The 24,013-nt window shown below is 45.3% G+C and overlaps 1 protein-coding gene across 1 annotated transcript; it reads right to left on the bottom strand.

Moving 5' to 3' along the window:
* Positions 1 to 3,410: 3,410 nt before the first annotated feature.
* Positions 3,411 to 4,358, bottom strand: LOC138294034 (olfactory receptor 5V1-like). The gene has a single exon (XM_069233284.1). It carries the CDS (start codon positions 4,356 to 4,358, stop codon positions 3,411 to 3,413), a length of 948 nt encoding a protein of 315 aa, XP_069089385.1.
* Between the last annotated feature and the right edge of the window lie 19,655 nt (positions 4,359 to 24,013).

The raw sequence follows: 24,013 nt of genomic DNA, 5'->3' as shown, positions 1-24,013 counted from the left end.
AGCGGTAGATGGTTTTCCATGAACTCTGCGTGTTGGACCTCTAATCAATTAAAAAATAAAATCCTAATTTTAAAAGTCTGTGTTATACCTCAAATGAATTTGAAGCTACAAATGAAGCAACCTGAAAATAAAAAGATAATTAATGTAATGATTATTCCTTTCAGTGGTTTTATGATAAATTATACAAACAGTTTAAATTACACACATAAATACTTCAAAAAAGGGGGTAAAGTGATGTCCTGAAAAATAAAAGATTAATTTGAAAGTGTACATAAAATACCAAGCATTCAACACAACACAGTAAATAGGAGAAATGTGAAATAAACCATTCCAAGGCCCAGCAGGATGAAATTCTGACTGTTAAACTATTTAGAAGGATAAATAGCATCACTCATCATAAAAACACTGCATAGTACATTTTTAATATACAACGTATACTCAGCATACAACATAAAATATATTATTTTTTATGTCAACATACTTTGGTTTGTGAAAACAATTACATCAATTCAATGAAACAACAAGAAAGTGACAACATGCACAATGAAACCAAATAATGACATTTTAATACATAGCATAGCATAGATTGATAAATACATGACACTTAAACATATGTGCATATATGAAAGAAAAGAGAGAATGACCAACATTCCAATGTTGTCATCACTAAGCAAAAACAAGGCATTTTGGAAGTTGTAGTTATTTCAATTAACCCTTAACAACACTTGCAAAAGTGTAAGTTGAACATACCTAGTAAAATATATGCAGTGAAGATGAACAGACATGTATAATAATCAACATATATATTAAATAAGTTTTTAGGTGAAAAAACACTTAAAACCACCATAACTTCAGGCAAAATTAGATGGAGATTGGAGATAAATTAGGAGGGTGGAGAATGTGAAAATAATTAAGAGATGAAAAGACAGGTCCAGCACCATAAACAGAGTGAAAAACATGATGATCACACCCATGCACCCAACAAAATACATTCAAACAAACAAACAAGTCAAAAATAACAAATAATTCATGAAGAAAAACACACCTATTAAGAACACATATTGACTAGTAGTAAAAAGAGAGATAATGCTACATATTTGCTGAAAAGATAACTAAATACATTTATATATGTTTTTATATGTTTATTAAAGTTGGACAACACATTATCCACAGCTAAATTAAAAGCAAATATGACACTTAGGTTTAGTGACACATTCAGAAGTCTAACTTACCAGTCTCCACTCCATCAGGGATTCCTGTCAAGCCTTCAGGATGTAGGATCGGCAAGACCTTCTCCTCCCAGAGAAGAAGTTGTTAGGGGGGGCTGGTTGAGCCACCACCAGTCCTCTGAGCCTCCAGGTGATGCTTGGAGGCCAGGACCAAACTCCCCCTCACAGATCGTTCCACCCCTTCCTAATGTCCTCCTGTGTTCAGGTTGTTTGCACAGCATTCACGCGGTCAAATATTCTAAACCACATTTGTCTTTTCTGCGCTATGGTTGTATTTTGCACTTGTGCCCCAAACAATTGGTGCTCTACTCTAATAATTACTTCCACCATGACTGACAAATCTCCCTCTGTAAAACAGGGATTTCTCCTCCCTGCCATTAAATGAAAATGAAAGAAATGTTATAAACCAGACGAAAATAAATGAAAGGAGAAAAAAGGGACAAGCAACAGAGAAATAAAAATAAACCTGACTACACTGACAACATTTCTGGTCTGACATGGGGTGTGCTTCACAGGGTGGTATGCAGGTGAACTAAATTATCCAAAACACATCCAGTGTGTGATTTTAGCATCCATCTAATTGCCACAGGAATGGTACATTGCCGAACGAGTCCCAAAATGGAATCTCTCCCTCAGGGATCCGCCTCTAGGACAATTCTAGCACAACTGTGAAATCTAAATATGCTCGTCACATACCCTTCAACTCTCTCAACTCTCCAGCAGCCTTTCCTTTTCTCTATGACTCCTCTACTTAGACGGCACTCCAAAATAGTAGGTTGTAAGACAGGACTTGTCTGTTTGTGAGATAAGGAGTTACATATGGAAGCTCTCCTTCAGTGAATGGGTGTAAATTGCACAGAGCTGCCCTCCAACTGGGTGCTTTTGGGTTTTAGGGCCAAAAGTGTATGTATGGATGTGACAGTACTTGCAGGAAGCTAACCTAGCTACAATGCTGTGTAGTTCTGTACAAAGGAGGACATACCTGAGATGTTCATGGAGTGTTATAAGGTTCCTACAAGGTTAATAGGACTATGTAAACTACAACAAAAACATCAGAATATAGAGACTCCGGGGCTTATTTATACGGAGCTCATGTCACCGTTGCATCACTACACAAGTGACAAACATGTAGTAGGACCCCTTGACCAACATGTGACCATAGCACCTATGACATCATCATCCATTCCAGCAAGGCAATGTGACGATGTGTATTCTGTGTACGGGACAGGCCTGGACTGTCACTTCCCAATAGAGGAATGGGTCCCCCAAGTGTAGCCAAGCATACGTCAAAGCACAACAGGTAAGTACACAATGTAGTGATGTGTCCGTTCTTGTAAATGAGGCCCTCATTCTGCCTATATAATCAGTAATTGTTGGTTTGTGTCAGCTAGCTTACAGTTCCACATCCAAAGGCTCCTAAACATACCATGTAGACTGAAGAACGACACAGTGGTGCATTTTCAAACATTTAGTGAAATGATGGCATTCTTGTATAAAAAGCATGAGCTGTGATAATTGGGAAGACGAGACATGTCATTGTAATAAGTATTGTTAAAATGGTAAATAATATAAACAGTTTAGCCATGGTAACTGACACTAATAACATATTATGTTTTGTTAACTCCTATCAGTCTATTGGTCCTAAGCACCTAGAAGCTATACTCAGTGTATCGGTTCACAGATGTTCCATGATCATCTGGCACAAATTGCTCCTCTCCAAGAGTGCAGCACGGATGCTGTTTATGAAAGAAAGCTCCTTCTTCATCATTCTGTGACAGAGGCGCAGAACAGTCACATTAGTGTATCTAGCAAAAGCAGGATGTCTCCTAACAAGCACAGAGAATAATGTAGCAAGCACATCATTTATTAACTGTTCATCCCTGGACAGAATGAACAGATTACAGGACAACACTGACTACCAGGAATAATGTGCAAGCAATGTGTTCTCATGTTTAACAGAGACAAAGTGAAGAGTCAGTGTTATAAAGATACCAAGCTAAAAATTTGAAACTAAAGGGAAGACTAGACTTCAGGCCTTACTACAGGAGTAGGGCATTTTTTCATCATCAGTACACCAATAGAGGGTGAGATTGGTGACCATATAAAGCCTACATTGACACAGATGTCAGGGAGATGGGCACAATTGACGAGCTGCATCTGTCAACAGTGTTGTATCAGTACCTATGTTTGGTTTGGCTTCTTCTGGATTCTACTTATGGCTTTCTTGACCGCCTTCTTCACCTCAGTGTTTCGAAGACTATATATCATTGGGTTCACCATGGGAGTCAAGACAGTGTACACCACTGACACAAACCTATCAATGTAGAATGAGTTGGTGGTTGTGGGCCGGAAATAGGTGAAGATCAGAACCCCGTAGAAGATGATGACCACTGTCAGGTGAGAGGCACAGGTGGAGAAGGCTTTGGTTCGACCCTTAGAGGACTTGATGTTCAGGATGGTAGTGATAATGAAAGCATATGACACAATCTTAATGAGAAGAGCCCCAAAACCGACGAACCATCCCAATGTAAGTATGACCAGAATGTTGATGAATGTGTTGGAGCATGAAAGCTTCAGCAGAGGGGGGATGTCACAGAAAAAGTGTTGGATCTCATTGGACCTACAAAACGAGAGCCTACTCATCAAAATCACATGCACAGAGGAGTAAAAGTATCCGCCGACCCACAAGCCAGCAGCCAACCAGGAGCAGGTACGATGGTCCATGATGCTGTTATAATGGAGAGGGTGACAAATGGCAATATAGCGGTCATATGCCATGGCCGCCAGTAGAAGACACTCAATAGACACCAGGCTGATAAAGAAATAGAGCTGGATCATGCAGGCAGTGAACGAGATAGTCTTCCTCTCGGCTAGAAGATCTGCCAGCATCTTAGGGACAGTGACTGTGGAGTAGCAGCAGTCTAGGAAGGACAGGTTAGAGATGAAGTAGTACATACCGGTGTGAAGACGTGCATCTAGGTGTATTACTGTGATAATGAGGATGTTCCCAGTCAGAGTTGTCATGTAGATCAGGAGGACAATCATGAAAAAGAGACCCTCAACCTCCGGAATGGAAGAAAGACCCAACAGGATAAATTCAGTCACCAGAGTTTGGTTGGCGTTGTCCATAGCCTTCAGGACTTCTTTCTAAAGAGGAATATTTGTGAGAAATGATACAAAATATTAATATGAGTAAAAACAATCTTATCTATCTATCTTTTTACTATCTATCTATCTATCTCTCTATATGTATCTATATATTGATGTATCTATCTATTTATACACATATATATGTATATATATATATATATATATATATATTCACTGAAAGAAACAAAGGTTAGAGGGACGTTATCGTTAGGCTCAGAATTTCAAGTTTACAAAAACTTAGAAATTCATTAGTTATAGTTACAGTTAACTCAAGGTAACTATAACTCACGTCCCCGCCATGCACATTTTTTTCCTAAAAATATTTACTGCAAATATTACATTGATATTATCAAGGATGTTATCAAAGGTGTCATGGGTGCCGTAATTTGTGGGATAATTAGCAGTGCATGCGAGTGCGCAAGTTATTGTTATCTTAGGGCACAAGTTATAGTTACCGAGGTAACTCTAACTGCTGAATTTTTATGATTTTGTACGCTTGAAATGTGAGCGTAACTATAACGCACCTCTAACCTTTGTTTCTTTCAGTGAATTTCGATGTTTTATAAAAAATATGTATTTTCAAACTGAAGGAAGCTGGCCTGGTGTGTGGTGGGTATGTAGGGTACTTACACCCTAAACCAGGTCCAGGTATCCCCTTATCAGTTTAGTGTAGTCAGTGTCTAGTAGCCATGCTCTCTAGAGGTAGGTGTGGATGAGCAGCCAAGGCTTATCTAGGAGACATGCAAAGCTCATGCAATATCACTGTAGTCACACTTATTACTCACACACATGAAAGAATACATTCAGTGTTACAAAAATAAAGGTACTTTATTTTAGTGACACAATACCCAAAATACCATAGAGGATATACTCCCTTAGGAGGTAAGTAATACACTCTATATATATATATATATATATATATATATATTAGAATGCAGAAACAGGCATAAAACAGTTAGAAAACAGTGCAAGATAGAGAAACTCTCATAGAGAATAATGGCCTTGGGGGTGCACAAACCATATACTAAGAAAGTGGAATGCAAAAGCCGGTCTCCAACTATGCAAGTGGAGTGTGTAGAGGGGTGCTTGGAGTATCAGAAAAGCACAAAGGTAAGTACCATAACACCCACCAGCCCCCAGGAATGCAGGAGTAAAGTAATGTAGTTTTCCCAAAACCACCCACTTAGGTGAAAGGTATAATATTGCAAAGACCAGAAGAGACTGCAAAACACCAATGTGGATTACTGGACTAGAAGACCTGTGGAAAAAGGGGACCAAGTCCAAGAAGCACAGAAAAGTTCAGTAAGGGCAGGAGCCCTACCCACCATGCTGAAGGTACAGGAAGAGAACCACTGGTTAGAGAAGAGAAGTCAGTACTGCACCCAAGAAGACAAAGTCAAGTTCCTGGAGGGTGCTAGTGACGTCCCACGCAGGATGGAGGATTGCAGTCTGGTTTGCCTCATTGAAGTCTGCCAACAAGCCTTGGCACACGCAAAGCTCGTGGTTAGCAGAAAATGGTGCAGTCCCGGACCAGGTGGACTCTACCCAGGAAGGGGAGTTAGAGGGGGCACTCAGAAACTCACAGCCCACAGAAGGCCAGGCAGCACAATCAGGAGTCCCACAGCACGGGGACAAAAAAGTTGCAGAAGAGGCCCAGGCAGCACTACAACAAAGGCTACCACGCCGCCGGAGAACCACTCCGAAAGCTGTGCTTCGCAGGATGGAGTGCTGGGGTCTGGAGCTACAAGATGCACTAAGGACTTGGAGGAAGGATGCCAACAAGCCTTGACAACTGGAAAACACGCAGTGCACAGGGGTATTGTCTTGAGTAGGGAGGCAAGTTCTTACTTCCATCAACGTGGGACAGCTGGAAGAGAGAACCATCGGGACCACTTCAGTCTACCACCCGTGATGCAGGATCCACACGGCTCAGTGGTAGATAGGATCCAAGCCACAGGTTGTCATTGCAGATGGTGCCTGCAGAAGCAAGGGTGTGATTCCTTCACCGCTAGGGAGATTCCTTCTTCCTTCTGGTGCAGGCTGAAGACTGGCTGTCTCCAGCCGATGCACCACTGGGAAATTGTTGCAGTTGCTGGCACGCGCCAGTGATACAATGTTGCAGGAAGTGTCTTGCTTCTTTGTTGCAGCTTGTAGGTTCCTGGAGTGTCCAGATGCAGTTTCTTCAGTGAGAAGTAGAAGTAAAGGAAGAAGAGGAGTCCTGCTGGAGTCTTGCAATCTGAATCTGAGAAACCACCCAAGAGAGAGTCCCTAAATCGCTCTGAAAGGGGGATTGGTCACCTAACCAGGGAGGCACCTATCAGGGGAGGGCTCTGATGTCACCTGTTGGCACTGACCACTCAGATGCTCCCAGAGTTCCCTGCCAACCTTCGAAACAAGATAGCAGAACCCAGGGACTCTCTGGAGAGGTTCTGAGCACCACCCCTAGGGTGGTGATAGACAGTGGACACTCCCCTTTCCTTTGTCCACACCAGAGCAGGGACTGGGGGACCCTGAAATGGTGTAGACTGGAGTATGCAAAAAGGGCACCAGATGTGCCCTTCAAAGCGTTTCCAGTAGCTTGGGGAGGCTACCCCCCAAGCCTGTAACTCTTATTTCCATAGGAAGAGGGTGTAACATCCCTCTCCAAAAGGAAATCCTTTGTTCTGCCTTCCTGGGCTTGAGCTGTTCAAGCAGCAGAAGGTCAGAAACCTGTCTGTGAGGTGGCAGCAGCTAGGGCGGCCTTCTAAACCTCAGAAGGCTAAAATGGCAGTACTGGGGGTCCTCTGAGGAGCCCCTAGAGTACATGAAATCATACAAGCAATGCTTACTTTAGCATTGAGGTATGATTCCAACATGTTTGACACCAAACATGACCATATTCAGAGTTACCATTATTTAGCAGCACACGTGTAAAATGGCATCCCTGCAGTCACAAAGTCTGGGAAAATGGCCCTGGAGTTCATGTGGGCCCATCTGCTAGTGCGGGGGTGCCCTCACACACAGGTATTCTGCACCCTGCCCTCTGGGCTGGAAGATCTGCCATAGGGGTGACTTAAAGTGATCTGGTGCAGTAAACAATGGCAGTGAAAGGGTGCTTGCACCTTTTCATGCAGGCTACAATGGCAGTCCTGCAAACACTTTGCATGGACTCCATATGGGTGGCAAAATATATGCTGCAGCCCATAGGGGTTTCTTTGGAACCCCAATGTCCTGGGTACCTATGTACCATATACTAGGGACTTATAAGGGGCACCAGTCTGCCAAATGTGGAGTGAAATACAGAGTTTGGAGAGAGAGAGCATAATCACTGGGGTCCTGGTTAGCAGGATCCCAGTGAACACAGTCAAGCACTCTGACAAAACAGTAAAGCATGCTGATAAAACAGTTAAACACACTGACAAACAGGCAAAAAGTGGGGGTAACAAGTTAAAAAAGGGCTACTTACCTACATTAACTATAACATCCCTATAACCTTTGGTTTTTCCAGTGACTTTCTATGTTTTTTTTAATATAGAGTAATTTTCATTACTCCATGGTAATCCAACCACCGCCACGAACTGCTTTTGGCCATGCACAGAGGTGTTTGGCCACTAGACCTGGCCTCCGGTCAGGCCACAAGTACAACTTCCTATAAGCACCCAAACTTGCACCGTGCATGGCCTTCCCCCGTGCACAGGGGCGGTTGTCCGCAGGCCTGGCATGCAGCCAGACCCCGCAGCCAACTACCCCTAACCCCTCAACCCCATGCTGTACACTATCCTTTGGCCGTGTGAAAGAGAGTTGGCAGCGGCCTCTCTGAGTTTGAGAATAGATGTGAGAAGATGTAAATAGGGTGTTGAGAGTGGCTGTCAGATTGTCTGTCTGGGTGTGGGAGTGCGTACATCAGTGTTTTAGTGGGTGCGTTAGTGTGTGTGCGGGTCTGTGAGTGGGTGCATGAGGGTGTGAGTGGGTCTGTGAGTTGGTGAGTGATGTCTGAGTGGATGTGTACCTATCTGAGTGGGTTTGAGTGGGTGAGTGAGGGTCTCATTGGGGCTCTGAGTGAATGCATGAGGGTCTGAGTGAGTTTGTGAGTGGGTGAGTGTCAGAGTGGGTCTGTGAGTGGGTGTGCGAGTGTCTGAGTGGAACTGTGAGTGGATGAGTAAGTGTCTCAGAGGGTTTGTTTTATGAACAAAAAAAATAAAAATTGAAATGAGTCCAGCTGGCCTATAACATCTAAAACTCAGTGTGAAGGTCTGCGATCCTTCACACAGAGCAACGTTCTTTTTTAATTTTAATTTAGTTTTTTTTAGCCCTTTATGCGCTATCTGGGACCTTTATAATTTTTATTTTTTTTAATAAAATGCTCTTATTGGCTACCTGACACTGCAGGGGAAGCCTTCAGGTGTCCCCTACAGTGCCATTACTTTAGCAGGGGACAGAGTATTTCATCCTCTGCTTATAAGAAAATGAAAGCTTTGGGGAGGTGGTGGTCCCCGGAGCTGTGGGAGAGGCTGGAAGGCCCCATTTCACACTAACTTTTTAATGCCCCCGGGACCTGCCCCACCCAGGGGCCTATAAAAAAAAAGGGGGGATATCTGCACTTGTTTTTATTGCGAACTCGCAGCAAAAAATAATAATTAATAAACATTTTTTTTTTAGCTGGGGGTGTCCCTCTGGGACCCCTCCAACGAGTGCTAAGGGGGCAGGGTGTCTCCACCCTGGCTCCTTTTATTTTATTTCATTTTATTTAATTTTTTCTGTTTTTTCTGGGACTCAGCTGAGCCAAGTCCCAAGATGGCTGCCAACACTTCCTGGTTTGAAATGTTGGCAGCCAATCAGAGCTGTTCATTTCCCTGCACAAGCTTGTCTTTGTTTGCTAATACTTCACGGCCAGAGATGTACAAATTTGAATTTCCCTAAATTTCTCAAAAACGACCGAACGGATTCACACCAAATATGCAAAAGAGTAATCTGCATGACAAAAACTAGTATTCTGCCACATTTGGTGTAATTTCATCCAGTGGTTCGACATGTAGTCGTGTCTAAAGAATCCTATGGAAATTAACAGTGGAAACGCAACCTTTTTTGAGCCCCCTTTTTCTTGGCCCCTGCTGGGCGGATCATCCTGAAAGTTTCCATGCCCAACAAGAATCACTGCAATACTTTTTCGGGGAAAATTTTGTGAAGAGTTGTCAGAGGGTGCTATAGATATAGTCAGGTAAAAAAATTACCTACTGGGGATAGCCAGTAGGCAGTTATAGTAAGACCACTTTTTTGTTTTGCCAATAAATTTGGCAGCATTTGATGAATCTTCATGAAATGTCCAAAACTAATATGACATTCGGTTCAGCTGCAGTCTTCAAAGTTTTGGGGTGATCCGTCAAGCAGGGGCTGACAAAAATGGGGCACTCCAAAATACTTTTTTCCCTTTCTATGTCTGTGGATATTTTTTTTAATTTTGAACACAACTACAGCCCGAACTGTAGAACGGAATGACACTAATTTGTCAGGAAGCTAGATCTTGGTACAGAAAATGTGCTTTTAATAATTTGGGGTAATTCTGTTCAGTAGTTTTGGAGTTATTTAAGGTTGACAAATATAGATGTATAGGGACGCGGTTCCTTTGTGGATCCACCCACCATGGAGCTGTGAATCTGAGGGAAAAGCAAGGCCCTGATTGGCTGGCCACAACCTGACAGAAAAGTTCTGGCCACCATTTTGTGTTTTACATCAGCTGCATGGGGTGGGAAAAAACACTGCAAAAACACTTAAGGGGTTCTCCGCAGAACACATAGAGGGGTCCACTAGGGACCCCTCATGGGCAATAAATTGGCCAATTCTTTTTGTCTGATCTGCAGCGCTCAGTGCAGCACTCTGTGTACATCCATGGTGGATCCATGGATTCAGAAATAAAAAGAAAAAACAAACAACTACTTCACCCAACCCCAGGCTGCACACAGTCAAAGGATGTGCGCAGCTTGGGTTGGGATGCATGTGGGAGGGTTGGCCGCAGCGCCTGGCAGCTGAGCCAGCCCCCCCACACATGGCTAAGTGCCATGCATGTTGCTTGTTATGTCAATGTGCATGTTAAAAAAAAACTGAAATTCACTGAAAAAAACAAAGGTTACAGGGACGTTATAGTTAAGCTAACGTTTTACTTATACAAAAACATAGATGTTCAGCAGTTAAAGTTAATCACAGTTATACGTATCTGAAGAAGCTATAACTAGTGTCAGGAAGTAAATTTAGGCAACAAGTGATAGTTTCTTAACAGAAGTATAACTATAACTGCTGAATTTCTATGGTTTTGTATGAGAAATTTGTGAGTTTAACTATAACGCCCCTCTAATCTTTGTTTTTATTCAGTGATTTTTTTTTTAATGTATACATACATAATCTATTGATGTGTGCATGGGTTAATGCTATGGTAAGAATGCAATTAGTATGCAATAACACAGATCTATTTTGTCTGTTAGGCAGATGCTGCTATTATCAAACTAAATGGTACTAATTTTGTATATCCTGGAAGTGGTGAAACATTTATACTTACTGCTTTGTTTGTACCTTCCTAACAACTGCACAGTATATGTTTCATCATTGTTGGAGGTTTTTACACCTTTATTATTCATGTTCCCTTGCTAATATTCCTTTCACCTAAATTATAGTAATTGTTTTTCCTATGGAAGTAGTAACTGTAGGAGGCTGGATTGGTTTGTAGTGGGTACCAGAGATACTTTCACCTTATACCAGGTCCAGTTATCCCTAATTAGTGTATGTAGTCAGTGTCTATAAGCCAGGCTCTCTAGTGGTAGGGTGTATGAGCAGTCAAGGCCTAACTAGGAGACATGCAAAGCTCATGCAATATCACTAAAGTCACTCAGTACTCACAAACATGAAAGAAAATATTCAGTGGTACAAAAATAAAGGTACTTTATTTTGTTGACTGTGAGAAAGTAGCCTCTTTCTAGCATGGTTACCCCAACAGTTGGTCTGTTTGTGAGTGTGGGTCAGTGTGTTTGTACTGTCTCACTGGAATCCTGCTAGCGAGGACCCCAGTGCTCATGGTTAAAACCCTATTTGTCAGTGTGTTGCGCCTGTCTCACTGTGATCCTGCTAGCTGGGCCCTTAGTGCTCATAGTTTGTGGCCTATGTGTGTGTTGTCAGTAGTGCTTAACTGTGTCACTGAAGTTCTGCTAACCAGAACTCCAGTGCTTATGCTTTCTCCACTTCCAAATTAGTCACTATAATTTGGTGACTTCATATTCTAATTCCAGTTGGCACACTGGACCCCCCTTATAAGTCCTTAGTATATGGTACCTAGGTACCCAAGGTATTGGAGTTCCAGGAGATCCCTATGGGCTGCAGGATTTCTTTTGCCACCCATAAGGAGCTCAGACAAACCTTTCTTCAGGACTGCCACTGCAGCCTGAGTGAAATAGTGCCCACATTATTTCACAGCCATTTTCACTGCACTTAAGTATCTTATAAGTCACCTATATCTCTAACCTTCATTTACTGAAGGCTAGGTGCAAAGTTACTAAGTGTGAGGGCACCCTTGCACTATCAAAGGTGCCCCCACGCTGTCCAGGGTCAATTCCCTGGATTTCGTGAGTGCGAGGATTCCATTACACATGTGCACTACATATAGGTCAATACCTATATGTAGCTTCACAATGGTAACTCCGAATATGGCCATGTGAGGTGTCTAAGATCATGGAATTGTCCCCACATTCCAAATCTGGTATTGGGGGCCAATCCCATGCATCCTGGGGGCTCCACCATGGCCCCCAGTACTGCCAAACCAGCTCTCTGAGGCTTGCACTGCAGCTACAGCTGCTGCCACCTCGCAGACAGGGCTCTGCCCTCCTGGGGTCTGAGCAGCTTAGTTCCAGGAAGACAGAACAATGCATTTCCTTTGGGAGGAGCATGTTACACCCTCTCCCTTTGGAAATGGGTGTTACAGGCTTGGGAGAGGTAGCCTCCCAGAGCCTCTGGAAATGCGTTGAAGGGCACAGATGGTGCCCTCCTTGCATAAGCCAATCTACACCCGTTCAGGGACCCTCAGTCCCTGCTCTGGCACGAAACTGGACAAAGGAAAGGGGAGTGACCACTCGCCTGTCCATCACCACCCCAGGTGTGGTGCCCAGAGCTCCTCCAGTGTGTCCCTGGCATTAGCCATCTTGTTTTCCAAGGTGTGGAAACATTCTGGAGATCTCTGAGTGGCCAGTGCCAGCAGGTGACATCAGAGACCCCTCCTGATAGGTGCATACCTGGGTAGGTAGCCAATCCCCCTCTCAGGGCTATTTAGAGACTCTCCTGTGGGTTCCTCTTCAGGTTCAGCTTGCAAGACTCCTCCAGGATTCCTCTGCATCCTCTGCTTCAGCTTCTGACCGTCGGATCAACCGCAGACTGCTCCAGGAACCACTGTAACTGCAACAAAGTATCCAGGATGACTCCTGTGACCCGCAACTTCAGCTCCAGTCAGCATTTTCAACAGTTTCCAAGGTGTGCCCTCTCTGAGGACTCACTGTCTTCACCTTGCACCAGAAGAACCAAAGGAATCTCCCGTGGAGTGACAGAGTCAATTCCCTGATCCTGCAGGCACCTTCTGCGACGATGATCGTTTCTCTGGGACTCCTCTCCTGATGACGAGCGTGCTCCATGGAACACAGGTGTTGGACCAACACGACCCAGATTGTCCTAAGGTCCAGCTGTCCAAGTTTGGTGGAGGTAAGAGCTTGACCGTCCCGGTTTGCCACAGTGCCCCTGTGCACCTCGTAATCTCCAGCTCCTTGGGTTTCTGTGCACTTCTTCCAAGAATCCTTCATACACAGTGTAGCCCAGGTACCCAGCACTCCATCCTGTGATGCACAACTCGCCGAGTTGTTCTCCAGGGGCTTGGGACCTTCTTTTGTTGTGCTGCACCAACTGTAAGTTGCATCTTCTTTGTCCCCGTGTCCTGGGACTCCCGTGGGTACTGTCTGATAATCTGTGGGCTCTCTCTAGTGTTGGGAGCTCCCTCTGCCTCCTAGTCAGAGTTGAGGCCCTCAGGTCCCTCCTGGGTCCAGGCAGCGCCATTTTGACACAAACGGCGACCTTGCTTGAACCAAGGCTTGTTGGACGACTCCAGCAATGCAAACAGCCTGCATCCAACATCTCAACGTGGGACATCTCTTGCACCATGCAGGAGCCCGCAGCCATCTTCTTTGGTGCTATTCTGCAGACTACTTCTACCTGGAGAATCCTCTTTTGCACCATCTTCTAGGTTGGCAGGGGCTCCTGCCCTTCCTGGAATCTTCTGTGACTTCTGGACTTGGACTCCTCTCTTCAAAGGTCTTCAGGTCCAGGAATCCACCACTTGTTGCTTGCAGTCTTGCTTGGTTCTTGCAATAACTCTTATCATGACTTGTAGTTTGTCCTGAGGAAACTTGCGGTACTTTACTCCTACTTTCCTGGGCTCTGGGGTGGGGCATTTTACTTACCTTTGGTGTTTTCTTACACTCGCAGCACCCCTCTACACACTAGACTTGCCTAGGGGGGAATTTGTGATGCGCATTCCACTTTCTTAGTATATGGTTTGTGTTGCCCCTAGACCTATTGCATTCTATTGTATTTTCTACTGTTTGCACTATTCTATGACTATTTACTTACCTGATTTTGGGTCTCTATTGTATATATTGTGTATAATACTTATCTCCAGAAGGAGTATTGCCTCTAAGATATTTTTGGCCTTGTGTCACGAAAATAAAGTACCTTTATTTTTGTTAACACTGAGTATTGTCTTTTATTGTGTATCAGTACTGTGTAACTATAGTGGTATTGCAGGAGCTTTGCATGTCTCCTAGTTCAGCCTAAGCTACTCTGCTACAGCTACCGCTAGACAGCCTAAGCTGCTAGAACACTGACTACATTTCACTAATAAGGGATAACTGGACCTGGTATAAGGTGTAAGTACCTTAGGTACCAACTACAATCCAGGCCAGCCTCCTACAGTGACACACTTGCCAAATATACCGAGAGACTATACTCCCGTAGGAGGTAAGTGATATACACAATACATACACTAGTATCCAAACACAGGTAAGTACACAGTTAGAAAACAGTGCAAATAGTAAAAATCACAACAGTTAGAAATAGGAATGGGGGAACACAAACCATATGCTAAGAAAGTGGAATGCGAAAGTTGGTTTCCCACCTAGGCAAGTGTAGTGTGTAGAGGGGCTCATGGAGTGTAAGAAAACAACAAAGGTAAGTACTAGAACCCACCCCAGTGCCCATGAGTAAATCACAGTAAGTTTCCTGAAGCACGCTAGAATATGTGATAGAAGATTATGCAAGAACCAGAAGAGACTGCAAGACACCAACAGTGGATTCCTGGACCTGAAGACCTATGGAAGAAGGGGACTAAGTCCAAGACGCACTGAAGAGTCCAGGGAGAACAGGAGCCCCTGCTAATCTAGATGAAGGTGCAAAAGAAGAACCACGGGTGAAGAAGAACAGTCAGTACTGCACCCAAGAAGATGGATATGGTTGGTTGGTGCAGATGATGTCCCAGGCCGGATGGATGATTGCATTTTGTTTTACGTCGCTGGATTCCACCAACAAACCTTGGCAAATGCAAAGCTCGTGGCTGGAGGAAAATGGTGCTGCTCAGGACCAGGAAAGACCAGGTCGACTCTGCTCAGGAGGGAGAGTCAGAGGGGGCCCTCAGCAGTCCAGAGAGCCCTCAGAAGATCAGACAGCATGACTAGGAGTCCCACTAGAGGAGGACAAAGAAGGTGCAAATGGAGGCCCATGCAGCATGACAACAAAGGATCTCACATCTCAGAAAGCTGTAAGTCACAGGAGGAAGTGCTGGGGGCCGGAGCACTGCTGTGCATGAAGAACTTCATGGAAGGTCACACACAAGCCTTGGTAACTGCAAATCAAGCAGTGCATGTGGGTACTGTCTTGCGTGGGCAGGCAAGCCCTTACCTCCACCAAAGTTGGACAGTTGGATGTCAGGACCATTGGGAATACTTCAGTCCACCACCCATGTTGCTGGATCCACACACTTCACCAGGAGAGGAGACCAAAGCCACCGGTCGTTGCTGCAGAGGGTACCTGCTGGAGCAGGGAAGTGATACCTTCATTTCTAGGGAGATTCGTTTGCTCTTCTGGTGCAGGCTGAAGACTGGAAGCCCTCTGAGGATGCACGACCGGAAACAGTTGCAGTTGCTGGCAGGAGCTGAAGATACAGTGTTGCAGAAGTCATCTTGGCTTCTTTGTTGCAGTTCTGTGGAGTTCCTGGAAGTCCAGATGCAGTTTCTTTGGTGAGAAGGTGAAGTAAAGAATGCAGAGGATTCCTGCTGGAGTCTTGCAATCTGAATCTGAAGAACCACCCAGAGTGGAGCAGCTCTGAGCAGCATCAGGATTGGCGCAGGGCAGGCTCCGAGCCTGTGCCTGCAGCACCAGAGAGGAAGCTTCTGAGCGTGGCATCAGAGAAGGTAAGAGTTTTTTAAAAATGTAATATTTATTTCCTCCCTATCCCTCTCCCCCCGGTGCCACCCCTCCCCTTCCAAGCCTGCAAACTGCTACTGCTATCACAGAAGGGCTCTGTCGTCACCTGCTGACACTGACCACTCAGATGCTCCCAGAGTTCCCGGTCCATGCTGAAAACAAGATGGCAGAACCCAGGGACCCTCTGGAGGAGCTCTGAGCACCACCCCTAGGGTGGTGATGGGCAGGGGAGTAGTCACTCCCATTTCCTTTGTCCAGTTTTGTGCCACAACAGGGACTGGGGGTGCCTGAACCGGTGTAGACTGGATTATGCAAGGAGGACACCATCTGTGCCCTTCAAAGCATTTTCAGAGGCTCTGGGAGGCTACTCCTCCCATGCCTGTAGCACCTATTTCCAAAGGGAAAGGGTGTAACACCCCTCTCCCAAAGGAAATCCTTTGTTTCTGCCTTCCTGAACCTGAGCAGTACAAGCAGCAGAAGGGCAGAACCCTGTCTGAGTGGTGGCAGCAGCTGGGGCTGCTGGAAAAACTCAGAAGTCTGGTTTGACAGTAGTGGGGGTCCACTTGAGCCCCCAGAGTGCATGGAATTATACAACCAATGCTAGAATCAGTATTTGAATATAATTCCGAGATGTTAGCACCTCACATGTCCATATTTGGAGTTACCATTATGTAGCTAGACATAGGTAGTGACCTACGTCTAGCACACATATAGAATGGCGTCCCTGCACTCATGAAGTCTGGGAATTTGGTCGTGCTAGTGCAGGGGTGCCCTCACACACAGGTACTCTGCACCCAGCCTTCAGGACAGGAAGGCAAAACATATAGGTGACTTATGAGTGACCTAGTGCAGTGTAAATGGCAGTGAAAGGGTGCATGCATGCACCATTTCACACATGCTGCAATGGCAGTCCTGTAGAAGCCTTTGCATGGGCTCTCTATGGGTTGCAAAAGAATCGCTGCAGCCCATAGGGATCCCCTGGAACCCCAATGCCCTGGGTACCTAGGTACCATATACTACGGACTTATAAGGGGGGTCCAGTGTGCCAATTTGGGATGAAATACTGGGTTACTAGTATGTAATGACAAATTTGGGAAAAGAGAGAGTGTAAGCACTGGGGTCCTGGTTAGCAGGATCCCAGTGACACAGTCAAAACACACTGACAAACAGGCCAAAAATGGGGTAACCATTCTAGAAGGAGGCTACTTTCTCACATTAACACTTTTCACTTGATTTATTTTTAGGTTTTGCCATACTACCTGTGTTAGTACTGTCTGAAATCATGTGCAGAGTTATGAGGGATAAGTATTCCAGCACACGCCTGCTTAGTATTTTTACGTAACCCACAGTGGTCATGTTAGCTAGGGCAGTGGGTCCTAACCCTTTGAGTTCAGCAAAGGCCCAGGATTCACTCTGCTGGTGGAGGACCATGGGCCACCTGTACAAAAAAATGTGTTTGCGATTTCTTAATTGCGTTTCTGCAACAATAATGTACAAATGTGTGCTGCACACATTTAGCGATTCTCAGTGGGTTGCAAATAGACCTACCTAATAAATATTCATGATTTAGGTCGCATTTTGCGACCCATTGGGAATGGCCAAATATCACAGATATGGTGGCCTGCTGGGGTCAGCAGACACCATGTCTATGATTTCTTTTTAAATAAAGCATTTATTTGTAAATGTAGCACAAAAAGTTTTCTTTTCATTTTTTGAGAGTAGACAGTTGTCCGTAGGATTATTGCCTGCTCTAAAAAAATGTTTTCAGCCAATATTCACAAAGTGGAAATAATCCCTTGTGGACCCCTTCTCATTTGTGAATAGGTTACCACTAATTTGAGATTGGTGGTAATCTGTGAAGGTTTTGCAATCACATTTTGGCTGTAAAACATTCTTACATCTCACTGCCAGTTGCTATTAGGAAGGTACATCCTTAACACTCCATTCCTAATACCGAATTGCAGACCCTATTTCCAATTTGGTAATAGGTTACTGAATCACAAATAGGCCCTTGGTACATGCCAAAATAATTTTTAGCTGTCGCAAACAGCCCAATTCTGCCAATTGGACCATTTGCGACAGCTAAAAACCTTCGTACATGTGACCCCACATGCCCTAATTGGAGATCCCTTCCAGCCCTGGGGAGATCTCTAAGCTTTTAGTTCATCCAATAGAGCAGTGGATTCACTGAAGTCAGAGGAGATTGTGCAGGAGATTGTTTCAGCAATACAAAAAAATACAAGCAGGGCACTTGTTTTTTTCTCTACCTCTAACTGTACAGGGCAAATCAGTGATGGCCACCCTCCCCCCAAATATGGCGAGGCAACCTCCACTGTCACCCACCAATCCAGTGCTGGATGAACTACAAGGTCAAGGGTCTCTGAAGGCAGAGCCAAATGAGTCTCTACCCTGTTAGAAACCCCTTTGTTTACCTGTTTAAAAAAAACTGGCAGAACCCACTGTTTGGCAGAGAAAAAAAAAATACTGTGGGCCTGATTTAGGCTTTGACGAACATTACGTCCGCCACCCTAGCGGACTACTATTTACCAAATTTAGAGATGACTGTTGGGACAGCAGTCATCTCTGTATGGTGAAAGGAATTACCCTTAGAGCGGTTGCTTTCACTGTGCTAACGGTTTGGTGGATGGCCGTCATTAGGGTTGACGGTTGTTCACCAAACTTTTAAACTTTTTTGATTTTCAGAATCAAACTCCCAAAGTGTGTGATTCCTTCTAAAATACTAAAAAAGTAATGACCCAGAGTTTCTTCGCACAGAGCGTGGGGGACATTCTGTCCCTCATCATCAGGATTACATGGTGGTGATGGACATAAAAAAAGGACATTACATTGTCCACCCTAAATAGTTGGGCCATCAGAGAAAGCTTTCTGTTGATGCAGTAAGAGGGACTCCATTGACGGAAATCTTACTGTTCATTTGTCCCAAAATGAGGCATCTTAATAGAACATTTGGTGGACAGCGTGCTCAAACTGCCTAACTCATAATCAGGACTTACATTTTTTATTTCTACCCAAATTTCACAAAGCCTGTTACCACATCTGAACAGACCCATAGTCTCAGGACCTTGATCCATCTTGAAACACATATCACATTTTTGTGACTTTTTCTTAATAATGTTTGTACAAGTTATTCCATCCTACCTGAAAAACACCGAAGATGGCCTCACCCTACTAGAAGAACTTACTTTTGAGCCCTGTTACAGATGGGATTCTTGGTTGGCTAAGGTATGCACCCAGGCCAGGCAGGAACCACCACTCTAGTCAGGGTAATTAAGGTACACTCTAAAAGTTTTCCTGTGCTCACCATCTGGTAGCTTGGCAATGAGCAGGCAGGCTAAACTAAAGAGGAAATGCGCAATGTATTTGTGAAACACACGCACAGTAACACAATGAATACACCACATAAAGTCTCCACACAGGTTAAGAAAAATAGATTATTATATTCTGAACATAACAAGACCAAAAAGATAAACATCCAATGAGTGTGTCTGAAGTTATTACAGTAAACCCACAAAGGAAACACAATGCTCAGAAGCGCATTCGCTCCTATTTGATTCTTTACTGTAATGCTAGGCCAAATGCGGGTTAAAGGGCTCTTGATCCAAGCATTGAATCACTAGATGTTTAAAAACACAGGTCGTGCCCAACCGCCATTTGTCAACAAATCTGGAAGAAGCCTGTCAGGATTGATGCGTGCAGCAAATTAGAGTTGCCTACATACGTGCAGGTGGGTTGATGGATCTCGCAGTCCCGAGGTTAGAATCACAGTACCTTTTGGAAGCCACAGGGGCCTCGTATCTCTCTGGTCAAGATCAGCCGCAGTGCCAGAGAACCCCTTGTGGGTGGTGGTGCTGACACAGTGACTTTCGCCATCAAGGCAACCACGCCGGCTGCACAGAGAGGGCTTTTCCTCTGCACTGTGGCATTGTAGATAACAAGCACTTGGAGTGTTACCATGGTGATGCACTTGATCTTTTCTCCAGCCAAGCTGAGTTGGGTGAAGCAGCCAATGCTCGATCTCTGCTCCCGGTAAGGAGCATGATTTGGAGCAGCACAAGCCAACAAGCTTGCTCAAGCCGCTAATGGTTGAAGTGATTCTGCCGGACTCCCATACGGCAGAGTCCCACGGCAGGGATAGAAGACTTTGGTGGCCCTGAGACTTCAGGAACAGGGGAAAGCGAGTAAGCCCTTGGAGATCAATTTTAAGTTCAGAACACAAAAGGTAACAGGCAGCAGGCCATCACAACAAGGCAGTTAGCAAAGTGGCAGTACCTCTGCAGCACAGTCATCAGCAACCAGCATGCCTACACAGCAGAGCAGTTAGCAGATTGGCAGTCCATCCTGCCAGCACAGTAGTCCTTCTGGCAACGTGTGAATTACAGGTTCAAAAAGTGTCTGAATAAATAGGGTCAGAGACCCAGGACTTAGACCCAAAAGGCCCTTTGATGTTGGGGTGAGTTCAAAGGAGCCTACACTGCAAGTGCTGCTGTGACCTCAGTCTGGAAGCGACGATGGCTTATGTGTCTGGGGAACGGGCCCCTGCCTTCACTTTGGAGGAGTTGGAGAAATTAGTGGATGGGGTCCTCCCCCAGTACACACAACTGTACGGTCCTCCAGACAAACAGGTGAGTACACTATGAGCATGCTGCATGGGCAATGCCTGTTTGGAGTGGTGTGGATGGAAGATACATGGGTGGGGCTGAGGCCTGCATGAGCGGACGGTGATTGTATGTGTGTCAGGGCAAGGGTAGAAACGTGGGCCAATGAGAATGACGGTCCGGATGGGTAAAGATTTTCCTTTTCCCCCGTACTATTCCTCTAGGTCAGCGCCCACCAAAAGAAGGATATTTGGCGTGCCATCGCCAAGGACATCCAGACCCTGGGGTTCCACCACAGACTGAGCACCCACTGCCGGAAAAGATGGGAGGACCTTCGTTGCTGGAGCAAGAAGATGGCGGAGGCCCAGCTGGGGATGGCCTCCCAACTCGGGAGGGATGCCCGTCGCACCATGACTCCCCTGATGTTCCGGATCCTGGCGGTGGCGTATCTGGAGTTGGATGGGTGCTTGAGGGCATCACAACAGCCACAAGTGGGTGAGTACAGTCACATTCATTTGACTCTGCGCGCATTACGAGGTGTCTGGGTGGGGAGGTGGGCAGTGGGTTCCCCTAGGCCAGGGCGAGCTTGGTAGGCAAGGTCCCTTGTGAGGCAGGTTCAGTGGAACCCCAACCCCTCTAGTGGTTAGTGCCATCTACACCTAGTCAGGCTCCTGTGACTTCCATGTGTGCAGCAATCGGGCTAATGCCTTGTACCCCATGGGCATATGAATAGTCTAGGAACTATAAGTGCATTGCGTAGTGCAGTTTCTTCAGTGAGAAGTAGAAGTAAAGGAAGAAGAGGAGTCCTGCTGGAGTCTTGCAATCCGAATCTGAGAAAGCACCCAAGAGAGAGTCCCTAAATCGCTCTGAAAGGGGGATTGGTCACCTAACCAGGGAGGCACCTATCAGGGGAGGGCTCTGATGTCACCTGTTGGCACTGACCACTCAGATGCTCCCAGAGTTCCCTGCCAACCTTCGAAACAAGATCGCAGAACCCAGGGACTCTCTGGAGAGGTTCTGAGCACCACCCCTAGGGTGGTGATAGACAGGGGACACTCCCCTTTCCTTTGTCCACACCAGAGCAGGGACTGGGGGACCCTGAAATGGTGTAGACTGGAGTATGCAAAAAGGGCACCAGATGTGCCCTTCAAAGCGTTTCCAGTAGCTTGGGGAGGCTACCCCCCAAGCCTGTAACTCCTATTTCCATAGGAAGAGGGTGTAACATCCCTCTCCCAAAGGAAATCCTTTGTTCTGCCTTCCTGGGCTTGAGCTGTTCAAGCAGCAGAAGGTCAGAAACCTGTCTGTGAGGTGGCAGCAGCTAGGGCGGCCTTCTAAACCTCAGAAGGCTAAAATGGCAGTACTGGGGGTCCTTTGAGGATCCCCTAGAGTACATGAAATCATACAAGCAATGCTTACTTTAGCATTGAGGTATGATTCCAACATGTTTGACACCAAACATGACCATATTCAGAGTTACCATTATTTAGCAGTACACGTGTAAAATGGCATCCCTGCAGTCACAAAGTCTGGGAAAATGGCCCTGGAGTTCATGTGGGCCCATCTGCTAGTGCGGGGGTGCCCTCACACACAGGTATTCTGCACCCTGCCCTCTGGGCTGGAAGATCTGCCATAGGGGTGACTTAAAGTGATCTGGTGCAGTAAACAATGGCAGTGAAAGGGTGCTTGCACCTTTTCATGCAGGCTACAATGGCAGTCCTGCAAACACTTTGCATGGACTCCATATGGGTGGCAAAATATATGCTGCAGCCCATAGGGGTGTCTTTGGAACCCCAATGTCCTGGGTACCTATGTACCATATACTAGGGACTTATAAGGGGCACCAGTCTGCCAAATGTGGAGTGAAATACAGAGTTTGGAGAGAGAGAGCATAATCACTGGGGTCCTGGTTAGCAGGATCCCAGTGAACACAGTCAAGCACTCTGACAAAACAGTAAAGCATGCTGATAAAACAGTTAAACACACTGACAAACAGGCAAAAAGTGGGGGTAACAAGTTAAAAAAGGGCTACTTACCTACATTAACTATAACATCCCTATAACCTTTGGTTTTTCCAGTGACTTTCTATGTTTTTTTTAATATAGAGTAATTTTCATTACTCCATGGTAATCCAACCACCGCCACGAACTGCTTTTGGCCATGCACAGAGGTGTTTGGCCACTAGACCTGGCCTCCGGTCAGGCCACAAGTACAACTTCCTATAAGCACCCAAACTTGCACCGTGCATGGCCTTCCCCCGTGCACAGGGGCGGTTGTCCGCAGGCCTGGCATGCAGCCAGACCCCGCAGCCAACTACCCCTAACCCCTCAACCCCATGCTGTACACTATCCTTTGGCCGTGTGAAAGAGAGTTGGCAGCGGCCTCTCTGAGTTTGAGAATAGATGTGAGAAGATGTAAATAGGGTGTTGAGAGTGGCTGTCAGATTGTCTGTCTGGGTGTGGGAGTGCGTACATCAGTGTTTTAGTGGGTGCGTTAGTGTGTGTGCGGGTCTGTGAGTGGGTGCATGAGGGTGTGAGTGGGTCTGTGAGTTGGTGAGTGATGTCTGAGTGGATGTGTACCTATCTGAGTGGGTTTGAGTGGGTGAGTGAGGGTCTCATTGGGGCTCTGAGTGAATGCATGAGGGTCTGAGTGAGTTTGTGAGTGGGTGAGTGTCAGAGTGGGTCTGTGAGTGGGTGTGCGAGAGTCTGAGTGGAACTGTGAGTGGATGAGTAAGTGTCTCAGAGGGTGTATGAGTGGTAGAATTGATTGAAAGAGAAACAAACAGAGCAAACGAAAGTGAGAGGGAGAAAGAGAGTTTTTTAGTCTTTGATATCTGATATACTTCAAAAGAGTTATTTGTTTCCAATTTAAAATAAAAAAAATGTCATTTTTTTTAAATATAATAATTTTTGTTTTATGAACAAAAAAAATAAAAATTGAAATGAGTCCAGCTGGCCTATAACATCTAAAACTCAGTGTGAAGGTCTGCGATCCTTCACACAGAGCAACGTTCTTTTTTAATTTTTATTTAGTTTTTTTTAGCCCTTTATGCGCTATCTGGGACCTTTATAATTTTTATTTTTTTTAATAAAATGCTCTTATTGGCTACCTGACACTGCAGGGGAAGCCTTCAGGTGTCCCCTACAGTGCCATTACTTTAGCAGGGGACAGAGTATTTCATCCTCTGCTTATAAGAAAATGAAAGCTTTGGGGAGGTGGTGGTCCCCGGAGCTGTGGGAGAGGCTGGAAGGCCCCATTTCACACTAACTTTTTAATGCCCCCGGGACCTGCCCCACCCAGGGGCCTATAAAAAAAAGGGGGGATATCTGCACTTGTTTTTATTGCGAACTCGCAGCAAAAAATAATAATTAACAAACATTTTGTTTTTAGCTGGGGGTGTCCCTCTGGGACCCCTCCAACGAGTGCTAAGGGGGCAGGGTGTCTCCACCCTGGCTCCGTTTATTTTATTTCATTTTATTTTATTTTTTCTCTTTTTTCTGGGACTCGGCTGAGCCAAGTCCCAAGATGGCTGCCAACACTTCC

The sequence above is a fragment of the Pleurodeles waltl genome, chromosome 4_2 (genome assembly GCF_031143425.1).
Source record: "Pleurodeles waltl isolate 20211129_DDA chromosome 4_2, aPleWal1.hap1.20221129, whole genome shotgun sequence".
NCBI classification, from domain to species: Eukaryota; Metazoa; Chordata; class Amphibia; order Caudata; family Salamandridae; genus Pleurodeles; species Pleurodeles waltl.
The sequence above is the reverse complement of the archived record's forward strand: the minus strand, read 5'-3'. Positions and strand labels throughout refer to the sequence as shown.

What these genes read in the sequence shown, in the direction of transcription:
- LOC138294034 (XM_069233284.1), bottom strand. Translation starts at nt 4,358, where the DNA reads ATGGACAACGCCAACCAAACTCTGGTGACTGAATTTATCCTGTTGGGT.